A 13,709-nucleotide genomic window follows, 5' to 3' on the forward strand; every position below is an offset into this window, starting at 1 on the left:
AGGTGATAGGTAGCTTTGAAACTTCCCATGCATTATTCATGCCTTTTTTTCTGTTTTTGCATGTATTTATCTATGTATCCTTGTTTAGACAAAGATGTTCGAAAGATAACAAAAGGTGGGGGGGGGCTCTAAATTGGAGAGACTTCAGGCTCTTTTTCAGGGGCTCTGCACTTGGAATTTTCATTAAATCAACTTTTGAGATCTTTATTGGAAAATGAAGCACTTAAATAGGTGATAACATATTTGTTAAACAGTGGGGAAAAGTAAACTTTCCATGTTAAGAACATTGCATTCAAAACATTTGTTTTTGTATTATCTGAAGTGGAAAATGGAGGAAAAATAGGTATTTTTGGCATCTTAGAAGCAGTAGTATAAGCATTATTTGCTAACTGGACTGTTTCCTTCTTTCAGTGTTGAGAGTACTGCTCTAAGGCTCATCACAGCTTTGGGCAGCTCAGAAGTCCAACCACAGTTTACACGATTCCTGAGTGATCCCAAAACGGTTCTTTCAGCAGAATCAGAAGAACTCAACAGGGCTTTGATCTTAACACTAGCAAGGGCAACACATGTGACAGGTAATAGCAGTGCTGTGAGGTAACATCTAAGTGAAAGCTTTAATCAAGCTATTTCTCTAAAATACTGCTAGAATACTATCAAAATGACCCAGTCATAAAACATACCCTATATGCTTCTGATTTTGAAAAAAGTGTAATTTTAATTTCTTGCTTTTAGGTGGAAACATTATTAAAGCAATAGCAAAATCAGACATTGTTTAAAAGTTTATTTTTATACAGGAATACAGTGTGAGAATATTTTTTAGTGTCTTATTTTCAGTTTTGTTGTTTTAAATTTAAATCACAGAATCATAGAATGGTTTGGGTTGGAAGGAACCTTAAAGGTCATCTAGTTCCAACCCCCCTGCCATGAATGGGGACACCTTCCACTACACCAGGTTGCTCAAAGCCTGTTTGCTCAAAGTCAAATGTTTGGATTGATTACTGATACATGCCATTGAAAAAAAAAAAAACCACAAAAAAAAACCAACCAACAACAAACAAACAAACAAAAAAACCCAAAAACATGGGATGTTCACAGCAAGGATGTTGCTCATGTGGAAGCCACTCCCTTTACAGCTTACCTTTGAGAAAAAGTAGCATGTGTTTCTGGGTTTGCTTTCTTGGGGAAGGGAGAGAGGGAAGCTTTTATTGCATGTTTTAATGTTTTAGCAACGTACAGTGACATAGGTCAGGTTTTCGTTAGCTTTGAGGGGCATGTTTCCTCTGTCTGCTTTTTTTTATGATTCTAGTCTAGGCACTCACTGGAGAGTTAGAACAACTGATTTCACATAAACTGGTGGACGTGATTTGAAAGGGAAAGGACTTCTTTGTGTTAGTTTTTTTATTTTTTAACCTTTGTTCAACCTTTAATGTTAAATCAGCACTGGAGTTGGGAGGATGAGGCTCGTGTTTTATTGGGAAAGGTACTGCTGAGCAGCCTTTTTTAAAGCAATATAAAATGTCATCCGGGAATTTCATCATCATTATCTTCCTTGGGATTTTTTTTAAGTCTAATCAGTTAATCAGCAAAAGCTGGTCTTACTGTCATTACAGGAAAATAAACATAAAATCTAAAAATCCTGATTGTTTTATTTCTATCTGAAAATCTAAAATTTATTTTGTTTTTGTTAATACTATAAAAAAGATAATATCCTGCTTGTTGTATAGAGTAAATAAGATCCGGAGAAAGGAGATGGGAGAAGCTGGCTAAAAAGAAAACCCTGTTGAACTTGAGAAGCCTTTGATGCATGTGACTACAAAAGAAACACGAATAAGAAATGAGGCTTTTTGTCTGCAATTCTAATACCATCAATCTATTTTTCTAGACTTTTTCACAGGCTCTGATTCAATTCAGGGAACTTGGTGCAAGGATATATTACAGACTATCATGAGTTTTACTCCACATAACTGGGCATCACATACGCTAAGCTGTTTTCCAGCTCCTCTGCAGGTAATAGTTTCAAATTGATGGTTTTATAATTGAAAAAAAAAAACCCAGAGAATTTACTCTCTTTACAAGATCTTTTGTGTTTTGCTAGTTGGTGAGATTCTTCCCCTGTTCAGACTACATTAATCTCGAGTTCTTAAGGAGTGCAGCATGATTGCAACATTGCTATTTCTTCAGAAATGCATTAGCTTCTCCTAGGGTATTCTAAGGCCAAGTGTGGCCAACTGGTACCTCCAGAGGAAGGTAAATTAGATCTTTTAAAAGTGAAAATTAGAAAAAAAAAAAAGTAGGAGAAGCCTTTTTTTCTTGTGGCAATTTGTCATGTAGTTTTGCTAGTGGCAAAACAGTGACCAAAAAAGTGGTAGGTTTGTATTGTACACAGAAGTGGGAACTCATAACATGCCAAGTCAGGCAAAAGTTTGCTTGTTCAAATGTTTTGTTCTAGGCTTTCAGTCACAGCAAAGCCTACTTTGTTTCAGGTATTCTTCAAGCAGAATAACGTACCTCAGGAAAGCCGTTTTAACTTGAAGAAGAACGTGGAAGAAGAGTATCGGAAGTGGAAGTCCATGACCAGTGAGAATGACATAATCACACACTTTCCTGTGCAAAGTTCACCCCCGCTTTTCCTTTGTCTCCTGTGGAAGATGTTGTTAGAGACAGATCACATTAATCAAATTGGCTACCGGTGAGCTTCGAAGATGTGCTATTTCAAAGTTATTACAGCAGCGTTCTCAGTTCTGATGATGTAGGCTTTGGGCATTAACAGCTTGGTTTGTACTTTTTTAAAATTAATTCAGAGCGTGCAGAGCATGGGAAAAAAGAGTGGAGCTAGGTCTTAGCAAGCATATCATAATAGTTGTTGCAGTGTTTAAGATGGATTACACCACACAATGGTCTGCAATGCATATTCTTCCTGGAAAGAGACAGGATGTGAGGTGTTTAAATTGAGCAGTTTACTTGTAACGGGAGTGTTTCAGGCAATCTGAAAAAGCAAACAGAAAATATAAAGCGTTTATTTACTTGGCCTTTATACAGGAATAAAAGCCAAACATTTTTTTAAAAAACAAATGTTGCATTAAGACGAAAATTCATTATAGAAGCAGTAGTCCTACAATTTTTTTACTTGTTCTCAGTAGTAACAGCATCAAGTCCAGCTGTGAAAAATAGATTTTTTTTTTCTTTTCAGTCCTTGTTAGATCTGTTGAAACAATTGATATTTATGATAGCATGTGTTATTCTTCTGTGCAGTGAGGAAATACAAATGTTTTAATGCTATGGTTATCTTAAAACACCTACTGCAGGAAAACAAAGTTGAGTTGCAGAAGGTTGTCCTAAGAGTTGTATGACTAAAAATGCATGCCTAAAGCATAGCTTCTGGGCAGAATACTGTACCTAAGAATTGGTGAACTTGAAGCATTTCTTCTGATTAGTGTTCAGACTTTGGGATTTTGTTGCTCTTTGAGGTTTTTTTGCTTTGCTTTGAGGTTTTCTTCAGTTTGTTTAATAAAGGGAAGTTTTTTGTCTTTTCTTTAAGACAGTTGTATTAAAACCCACTGACTCTTACAAAATAGAGCAGTTTAAAATGTATTAAGAACAGTAACAATTGCTTGTTGATTTGTTTGTTTTTTTTTTTTCTTTTCTTTTCTTCTTTCCTGCTAGAGTGTTAGAAAGAATTGGGGCCAGAGCTCTGGTGGCACACGTCAGGACGTTTGCAGATTTCTTGGTGTATGAATTCTCTACCTCTGCAGGAGGCCAGCAGCTCAATAAATGTATCGAGATTCTCAATGACATGGTGTGGAAATACAACATCGTAACACTGGATAGGTTGATACTGTGTTTGGTAAGTATTGCCTTAAAAGATTAAGATGCCAATTCTTCCTACAGAGTCTGCTTTCTGAATTGCTTTTGTAGGAGCAATCTGTTTAAAAATGCATTGGTTTTAAATAGTGACTATTTGCTAACCCCATATCAAGTAAAATAATAGATTACTTCTGTAAGCAACGTAAACCTCAAAGTCTTGCAGTTCTCTGAGTCTTCAGGGGAAGCTCTTCTTGATTATTTAGTGGCAGCCATTGAATTGGTATTGTTAAATGTTGCTATTGGTGCTCTGGTTCTCTGACCTCAGAGCTATGCAATTATTTTTGCAGCCTTGAAAGGTAGAAGGTGTATGGCATGCCATGATTCAGAAGCAAATGGAAAATCTTGTACCCATTACAGAGTATGCTTTCTTTGCTTAGAATTCAGCCTGTTTCATCAGAAAAGTAGGAGAGAAATGATGTTCTGTGTCTTTTTAGATTATCTTAGAAAATAAACCAGAACTCACCTGAAGAGAAATACATTTTCATTCAGTAATTATCCTTTACTTATATTTTAAAATCTCATCTTAATGTAGAGCTGGTTGTTTGAATTTTAGTTTGGTTTTCAAACTGAAGTCCAAACATGTCAGAGTGGCCAGAAGTTTGAAGCAATCTTAACTTCGTTATCATTAATTGGTTATTTTCAGTAAGAGAACTGACAGCTAGAAGAGAGCTAGAATTCTTCGAGAACATGCTATTGCTGGAGAATTTGTAAGACTTTCTGCCTATGGAATAAAGAATGTGATGGGTACTTTTCACAGGAGATGATTGAACCTGCCTCTTAGGTGTCTTCACTTGAAAAATAAGAGTTGAAGGACCATATGTTCAGTGTGAATTTGTGTGCAGATGTACCTAATGTGCAGCCAAATTTTCTATCCGATGTTTAGGAGTTATAAAGCAGACAGAAGTGTCAACTGTAATTCCTTGTTTTTCTGATCCGTTTCGTTTAAGGCTATGCGTAGTCATGAAGGAAATGAAGCTCAAGTCTGTTATTTCATAATTCAGTTACTCTTACTGAAGCCTAACGATTTCAGAAACAGAGTGAGTGATTTTGTGAAGGAGAATTCTCCGGAGCACTGGCTGCAGAATGACTGGCATACTAAGCATATGAGTTATCACAAGGTATCAAAGCTAATAAAATTCTTTTATAGTAATACTTTGTCTGGAGTTGAGATCGACCGGAGAGTCTTTTGTCCCATAAAGAACATGATGGCGCTGTCAATTTTTGGAGTTACTTAAAAATAAATCACTATGTTATGTAATAACGTTAAAATTACAATGCAATGATATTCAAAGATAGAAGCAGATGAAGAGTTGGTTGGAAATTCATTCTTGCTCATCTAAATTGATCATTTTAAAATCTTGGTTTTACTGAAATTCATTTAGAACAGAGCTTTTGCGCATCAGGGAGAAGATATTTCCTTCTGGTGTTTTATGACTTGAACAATAGTTAAACCTATGTTTTCTCCTAATTGTTAAAGCTCCTTCCATCTCCTCTGTGGTGAGGACATGATATCCTGATATGTTAGGGAAGGGAATGGCTGAGATTTTAATGCTGCTGTAAACATAGTGTCTTCTGCGGGCTAGAAAAGGCTGTACCAGTGGAGAGTTCTGTCAAAAGATAAATCAACACTGAGATGAAATAGGTACAGGCAAACTCATGCAGCTAAACGCATACATTCTAGTTCTGATGCAGAAGCTTTTGGTCTGTATTAGCCCTCTGCATTAGCCACAGAGTGTCTCAACAGTGCCTAAAAGCGTAAGGGTAGCAGGGAAGCAAACTATGTTAGCCTGGGAAGTGCTCTGACACGGCTGCACAGTTACTAGACCCAATCTGGCATACAGACATGTCAGTGACAGGTAAAACACTAACATCAGCCTTCTACTGTGCTCAGCTGATATTTGAGTACACTCCAGTTCTTTGCCAGGGAGTTACTACGTGCCTATTATTTCTAGTGTTCTTATTCAGATTATGATGCAGAAAATTTCAGTAGTCGTAATTTCCCCTAGGTTTTCTCTTAAAATACTTGGCAAGGGACACATAAGCGCTGGCTGCTTTCAGCTTTGCCTTGGAATGCTTAATGTTCTCTTATGCCCACTGTGAGTGGTGGTGAAACTTTGTTTTGTTTTTCTCTGAAGAAGTTCTCTATTAGTCTAATAACTAACTAGTTTTACTCAGAGTTGAATTTTCTTCGGTAAGCTTTATAGTGAAATCATGTCACTGCATTCATATGTGATAACGAGGGTTATGAAGTGTGATTTTTAAAGCAATGTAGATGCTGAATGTTTAATGCACTGCTTTTAAGGAAAGAGCTTTTGATTTTGTTGGATTTCCTTCCTTCCAGAAATATCCTGAAAAGCTGTATTTCGAAGGCTTGGCAGAGCAAGTCAATCCCCCGGTTCAGATCCAGCCCCAGTACCTGCCAATTTATTTTGGAAATGTATGCCTGCGCTTTCTGCCAGTGTTTGACATTGTAATCCATAGATTTCTGGAATTGCTTCCGGTGTCCAAATCACTAGAAACTTTATTGGATCATCTGGGAGGTTTATACAAATTCCATGGTAAGTTATCTGAGAATACAGACTCTTATTCCTATTGCGATCATTCTATTCTTCATCTCCTTCATTCATAGTTTTCGTCTACTGCCACAGCAGCATTTTAATCCTTTCCTTTTCTGTAAGCCCTGTGTACATTTTCACAGAGAAGTACAATTCCCATTTAGTGAATTTAAGCCTACTAACAGTGAAATCGCTTTTATTCAAGTAGCTCTTGCTAATTCTTGCCTCCTTCTCACCTTTGCCTTTCACTCTGTTCTAGCAGTAAGTACTTGGACCTGTGTCCTAACAAGCTTTCCGTTGCCAAGACTGAAACAGCTAAAAAGCAGTTCCTCTGTCTGTCCTTCTTTAAGATTCAAATAACTTCACCTGATTTTTTTTTTAACACTTTTATAACTACGCTTATTATAATAAGTTTTTGTATAGATGCCATTGCTATGTTATGTCTAGACAATTTACAATATTCTTTCTTTACTGTGGCTTCTTACCTGGATTCTTCCTATTTAATGTCTTTTATATGAAGAAATGATTTAAACAGTTTACTTACAAATATGTTAGTATTATTAAGATATGTACTGTTAGTAATACTGACTTTCTTTGCTCGAGTTCTACCCTTGTGCACACACGTTATGTACAAGACAAAGGAAAACCAGTGTTGTAGAGTGTAGTGAAATAATGAATGTGAATCAATTCCATATGCTTTGTTCTTAAATACATACAACTTAGTCTCATAGACCCCTTGATTTTAATTTTATGTTTGCCACCATAAACATAATAGTGATGTTAGAAGTTATTTCTTGTTTTTATTCTTTTCCTTTTCTTCTTGGCAGACCGTCCAGTGACTTACCTGTACAACACTCTCCACTATTATGAGGTGCATCTCAGAGAGCGCACAAACCTCAAGAGGAAACTTGTTCATGCCATAATTGGCTCTCTCAAAGATAATCGCCCACTAGGCTGGTGTCTAAGTGACACTTACCTCAAATGTGCAATGAATGCCCGAGAAGAGAATCCATGGATTCCTGATGACATTTACTATTGCAAGCTCATTGGAAGACTAGTAGACAATATCCTTCTTAAAGTTTACACTAAGAAAGTTGTGCCAATATCTTGTAGCTTAATTTTTTCAAAATATAAAGTTCAATTACTGTCTATTTGGATATGGAATAAAGCTTGGAGTCTTTATTTAGCTGCATATATCAGTTTAAATTCATATTAGATTACTTCAATGTCCTTTTTTTTTATTGTTCTTCACAGGGACTGTGCTGCTCTAGTAAAAACATCTTGAAAGATACAGTGAAAATAAAGTACAGTACAGCTGTATAAATATTTCACTGTTGCATCACTTATAAATACAAATACTGATATTTATGCATTCTGAATTGAATTCTAATTGCCACATAAAATCAGCTTGATACAAAGCATGAGTATTTTAAAAAAATGTAGAAAATTAGGTTTCTTTTTCTAATGCCATCAATGAAATTATAAAAAATATTGTAAGCAGTGCCACATTTAAGATGGTATATAACTAGCTGTGTATAGTTGAAGATGGGTATATGTGCTGTTAGTAACTGCTGAGAATCTGATTTTTAGGAGGGAGAACTAGAAATTATGTTTTTAACACAAACCTACGTTTTCCTAATTGCTACCTTTTTATTAGTTTTTAGAATTATGACTACAGCTGATTTAAGTTTCTGTGGAAATAGCTGGTAAACCCATGCAGCTATGTTCTAGAGAATATCCCTAGTGGAATTTTCCTGGCTGTTGTCTTCTTTCTGGGTCAGCTTCACTGGAGTTGACCAATTTTCTGGATATTATCTGTCTTCCTTCACTGTGTAGCTTTAGAGAGACCTAATAAACTTTGTTCAAGAAAGCTAAAATTACACAAACCCCTTCTTTTATGCAAATGTTAACTGTGTTTGGAGATCTTTTCTATATATAGCTCAAATGAGTTAGTCTTGTTTGGGAATGTAGAGTCTTTTCAGAGACTAAGCAAGTGCTCGTTTTGCATAAACTGTCACCCTAGAAGTCTGCTAGAAGATCTTATATTGAAGCAAATTAATGGTTTCAGGTTACACAGAGTAGAAAATTCTTGTTATTTTCATCTTCTTGTCTTGGAAGCAGATGGTGAATGAGATGGTTGGTGGTGTTTTATTCCACCTCTTAATTGGGGAAATTTATCCTCTGCATGATCTTGTGTATGTGGTATATTTATAGCTATGCACTCATGCAGTCCTTCAGTGATTGAGTATCATTGCTTTATATTCATACTTTTGTCCATATGTCTTGTTTTTATGAACTGTCATTGATTTATTTGTTCTCAATAGCTTATCTTTTATTTCAGTTCAACTTAATATGTGTGCTGTATACATATATTTTTAAGCAGTGTGCTGCTTACAGTAGTCTGTGTTGAGGCATCTTTTTTTCCTTAATCATTGTCACCTATGGCAGGCAAATCACCTGGTCCATTTCCGAATTGTGACTGGAGATTCAACGAGTTTCCTAACCCAGCTGCCCACGCTCTCCATGTTACCTGTGTTGAGCTCATGGCTCTGACTGTTCCAGGGAAGGATGTGGGCAATGCACTACTGAATGTTGTGCTGAAGAGGTATGTTGGCTCTCTGAAACCGTTTTCTGCAATATATAATACGTAATTAGAGATTGCTAAGGTAGTCTGTGGTACTTATTTTCTTAGGATTTTGTTAATTTTTAATTTTGAATACTTTGTTTCATATATGAAATACTTTTGGAGGACAAACAAGCCTATAGGGATCAAGCAGAAAAATTACATGTTGGATTTCTGTACTGTAGTGGATTGTGTGTGCTTCAGGAACAGTTGATTCAGCATGGTCCTCTTAAAAGATGGAGGGAAGAACTTGCATGGGCTAAGAACTTAACCAGTGAGTTCAGTGACACAGAGCCTGGAAAAAGTCTGTTCTTTCAGCTGTGCTGGGAGGAGGACTTTTCATCAGTTAATATCACAGGATCTTTGAATGCAAAGAAGAGATAGAAGCATTGGCAGGACTGATGCTAATGTAAAATTGGAGGCACTTCGAAACAGTGTTGTGCCAAGGTGTGCCAGCCTTTTGCCATGATGCATTAAGTTTGACCCATGGCTCTGTTTCTTGCTCAGTCACTGCGAAAAAAAATGATATGAAGGAAAGGACCCAGTATTCTTGCAGTGACTCAGATGTCATCTTTGAGCAATGACGAACTGAAATGATTCGATTCCAGCCTCATTCAACTTATAATATATTATTGCTAGCTCTATTTGAGGCCCATGGAGGGAAGGAGTTAATAATGGGACAAGCAGCCCTTAAGCACTGAAGCCTGTGTGGAAGGACGAACAGTGTGATAACAGTCTTGGAAGAAGTCATGCTGTTAACACAAAATCATGCCTGAACAAAGTTTTGCAAGCAACATCACAATGACATTTATACTGTCTGTTGGCTCTCTCAAATACCTCTATTTGTTTTTTATAGTTCTTTCAACTTGAGAAATATTCTTTGCATAAGTACACCTGGTCTTTAGGTGCACCAGAAGCACAAATTGCAATTGTGAATTTCAGAGCTTTAGTTTTCTTTTTGTCTGTCTCTAGTCAGCCCCTGGTGCCAAGAGAGAATATCACAGCTTGGATGAATGCGATTGGACTAATTATCACAGCCTTACCAGTGAGTCAATATGTTGCATTTTAAAATAAAAAAATCTCTTCTTCCATGTAAGGTTTATCATCTTACTAGACTATGTTGTAAAAATTCCACAGCTATTCAGAAGTCTCCTTGCATGTTTGAGAAACATCTACTCCTCTAGTATGGAAAAAATGACCAAGTTTTCTGTTTTTCTGTTATTTTTTCAGGCTAGGATGAAATGAAGTAAATCACTCCTATTTAAGAACATAGTTAAATGCCGTGTGTGCAGTATTGAGAACTGGCACTATGAAATAAGATCTGTGAGGGTTCTGATGCAAAACTAATTTTCTATTAATGCTTGCACATCCTGTGTCTCTTAAACCATGTAAATGAGATGTGCCCAAGACTGTAAAAGCAAATATGTGCAGTGTTAAAGTTCGCCGGAGACTGCCTGACTAATTTTGATCTTGCTTGCCTGTTGCTTAATGTGCAGCAGTTATCCTTTCCTTGCGACTTCTCTTCCCCAACAAAATGGTTCCTTTTCTTGGAAGAAAGCCGACATGGATTTAATCCTTATTATTTTTATAATGCTTCTTATTATTCTTCCTATTCCTTCTCCTTGCATCTTTATCTGTATCCTTTGACTTTCGTACCTTTTTTTTTGTTGTTTCCTGTTTCCATCCTGGATTTTTGGTCCGTTCATGCCTGCACTCAGAAAACTTGGAACATTCTCAGTCTCCTTCCATTAAGGCTTTCTACCTCTGCTCTGCTTCTTTTGGAGACCTTTATATTAGCTATCTAAATAATTAAATTAATGAATTATGTCTTGATAATGCCACACCCTCGAATGTGCCACATCCACTAACGTGGATGCTTTCTGTATTATGCTTCTTAATTTTCATGTTTGTCAGACAGGGTTATAAACTACCATGTAGATGAAAACATTTTAGAAATGCAGTAACAGTAGAAAGAGTTGAGGAAGCATTGCCTTAGATGGTGTTCTTTTCAGAAGCAATTCCAGCTTTTTGTTTTTTCCAGGAGCCGTACTGGATCGTTCTCCATGATCGTATTGTGAGTGTTATCAATAGTCCCAGCTTGACGTCAGAGACAGAGTGGGTTGGTTACCCATTTCAGCTGTTTGACTTCACAGCATGTCACCAGTCTTATTCTGAGATGAGTTGTAGCTACACTCTGGCTTTGGCACATGCTGTCTGGCATCATTCTAGCATTGGACAGCTTTCTCTCATTCCCAAGTAGGTGTAATGATATTTGGTGATTTAATTTGTCTTTTAAATTCCATGCATTTTGTAGGTAACACAGCTGTACATGTAGCACTTATACCAGCAAATATGTACAGGGGAGCTCCAGAGAGATCACAAGTTTTTTTCCAGCTCCCTCTTCCACTGATATAACTCTTGTTATCTGTAAGCTTTGGGGCTTTCGTCTAGAGTGTGACTGGCTTGAATGACCCTTTTTTACCTTGATTAGCTTTTATGCTTTTATTAATGTCAATTTTTCTTAAACTATTGACTGTAGCATATTCCTAAAGCATCAACTGTAATCAATAAGTAATTAACTCTAGCAAGTACTCTCTACAAGTTGATATGCTTTGCTAACTGCAGGATGTGGTAGTGGTCCACTTAATCGTTAAAGCAAGTAAAAAATACCATTGCATTAAAAAGTTAATTAGACTTCCCCTAGTGCCCTGTTAATGAGAGAACTAACAGACTTCACTTACTAAGTCTTAAGACTTTGAATAAAAATGAAGGTAATATGATGTGTTTCTCTCAATCAATCCTGATCTTGATTTAAGGCTAGTTTTGAAAATGCCAGAGGATGGCTTTTTGACTGCGTGTAGCATTCTGCTGAGCCTAAAATTGTTGCCTGTTATAGTCCAGTAATAATGCCCAGAGATGCTCTAGAGCTTCACTGAAATAACTAATATTTGAAATAACTAATATTGGCAGAGCTACACTGTATTTTTTTAAATGCAGGCCCAAATCTGTGAGAAAGAATGGGGTATTTCGGCTAGAATTTGGGGTAGGGGAAAGAAGGGGGGGAAAAAAATCCAGTTGACGTATTAAGTGTCTCTACTACAGGTTCCTCACAGAAGTATTGATACCCATAGTGAAAACAGAGTTCCAGTTACTCTACGTTTACCACCTTGTTGGTCCTTTTCTACAACGGTTCCAGCAGGAGAGGACACGATGCATGATAGAGGTAAACTGTAACTCTTGGTCTACTTTATACATTATATATTATTTTAGCTTTGCAATTGTATTATAAAGGAGAATCTGCTAGAGATCTTTGATAAACATTCAGAATTAAATTCTGTACAAATTAAACAGTATTTTCAAGGGTCTGAATTGCTGAGTTGGTTATTCGGTTACTGAAATCTTGTCAGCTTAGTTCAGGATAAAACACCCAGCACTTCTTTTAAAAAAAAAGAACAAAAACATCAAACAAACAAATAGTACAACCCCAAAAATAGCAAGCAATACATGCTTTCTTTGGCTCTCAAACTGCATGCAAAACACGCATCAGACTTAGTGCCTGTTTTAAAAGCTTCTTTGTAAGAGAAGGAAGTATGTAAGAGCTGAATTGTGAGGATGGAGGAGGATAAGGGTAGGGGAGGAGGAAAGAGATGGACTGGCCAGTAGGCAGATGAGCTGAAAAATGGCTGGTAGCAGAGACCCTTCTAGAAAGAAGAGCTTAACTTGTGTATCCTAAGTCTTTAAATATCTGTGCTGTCGGTAAATATACACAAAGCCTGTATGTCAGGTATGCATCTTGTCTCCCTCTAGAGTCTGGCCAACTAACATACAGGTCTACCACCACTACTGATTACTTTTCCATCCCCAGTTACCAAAGTCTGTGATGGGGACTTCACTCTTAACGTTCTTAGGTCCCCATTAGTTCCTGTGCTGCAGCTCTCCCTGCCCCTGCTCCCGCCCTCAGTTCTTTCTAAAATGCTTAGTTTGCATACATTGTTTTGTGAGGAAGTCAGAAAGTGTAGGGATGTGCACACAGTGGGAGAAGAGCCTTGAAACTTTTATTCCCCTTTTTTTTTTTGATATATCACAAACACAGGATACTGTAAGAAACTGTATCAGGTAGTTAAATAATCATATGGCAGTGTTTCTGTATGCTTGTTTACGTATTTCCTTCAGTTTTACCCCTAAGTTATGGCCTTTTCTGATTCTTTTTAAGGGTACTTTGGAAATATGAAACAAAAAATACATACATAATTCTTTAGGAATGCTTTTTTTTTTTTCCTGTGTCTTAAAGCTACAATAAAAGTAACTCCAAAAAGTTTTTCATAAAGCAGTGTTTAAGTAAAAGTGTTGGAGAGCAACAGAAAGTACTGTTTAGGCAAGGATCAGCATCATCTTGTAGATTCCTGTGTAATACTATAAATTGCCAGTAAGTATTGCTTTGACTGGTTTCTTCCTTCCTCAGTCAGGAAGGAAGTTTTTTCTGTGCCTGCATTCTCTGTATTGAACCAAAATACAAGAGAAGTTAAAACGCTGTCGTCTTTCCGTGCTTCTTAACATTCCCATACCACTCCTTTTTCGTTGCAAGGAGTGGATCTCAGTGTGAGGAAATGGTGAGAAGTTGCTACCCTCAGAGGAGGCAACAACTATCGTGTGGCTTAAACAACCAA

General features: G+C 36.9%; 1 protein-coding gene across 7 annotated transcripts in view; it reads left to right on the forward strand.

The window, feature by feature from the left end:
* The window catches only part of MED23 (mediator complex subunit 23), a 39,918-nt gene that overhangs the window by 23,899 nt on the left and 2,310 nt on the right, over positions 1 to 13,709 (forward strand). For 4 of the 7 annotated variants that reach the window (XM_086631237.1, XM_086631241.1, XM_086631239.1 and 1 more), the window contains 11 exons: positions 412 to 575; positions 1,883 to 2,007; positions 2,484 to 2,689; positions 3,664 to 3,844; positions 4,812 to 4,982; positions 6,206 to 6,422; positions 7,247 to 7,483; positions 8,859 to 9,024; positions 10,015 to 10,087; positions 11,084 to 11,298; positions 12,145 to 12,265. In XM_086631237.1, coding sequence (XP_086487363.1) covers positions 412 to 575; positions 1,883 to 2,007; positions 2,484 to 2,689; positions 3,664 to 3,844; positions 4,812 to 4,982; positions 6,206 to 6,422; positions 7,247 to 7,483; positions 8,859 to 9,024; positions 10,015 to 10,087; positions 11,084 to 11,298; positions 12,145 to 12,265 — 1,876 coding nt within the window. The remainder of the gene's footprint in view (positions 1 to 411; positions 576 to 1,882; positions 2,008 to 2,483; positions 2,690 to 3,663; positions 3,845 to 4,811; positions 4,983 to 6,205; positions 6,423 to 7,246; positions 7,484 to 8,858; positions 9,025 to 10,014; positions 10,088 to 11,083; positions 11,299 to 12,144; positions 12,266 to 13,709) is intronic. The other 3 variants (XM_086631240.1, XM_086631242.1, XM_086631244.1) reach the window with 3 other exon arrangements.

This window comes from Tauraco erythrolophus, chromosome 2 (genome assembly GCF_009769465.1).
Source record: "Tauraco erythrolophus isolate bTauEry1 chromosome 2, bTauEry1.pri, whole genome shotgun sequence".
Lineage (NCBI taxonomy): Eukaryota > Metazoa > Chordata > Aves > Musophagiformes > Musophagidae > Tauraco > Tauraco erythrolophus.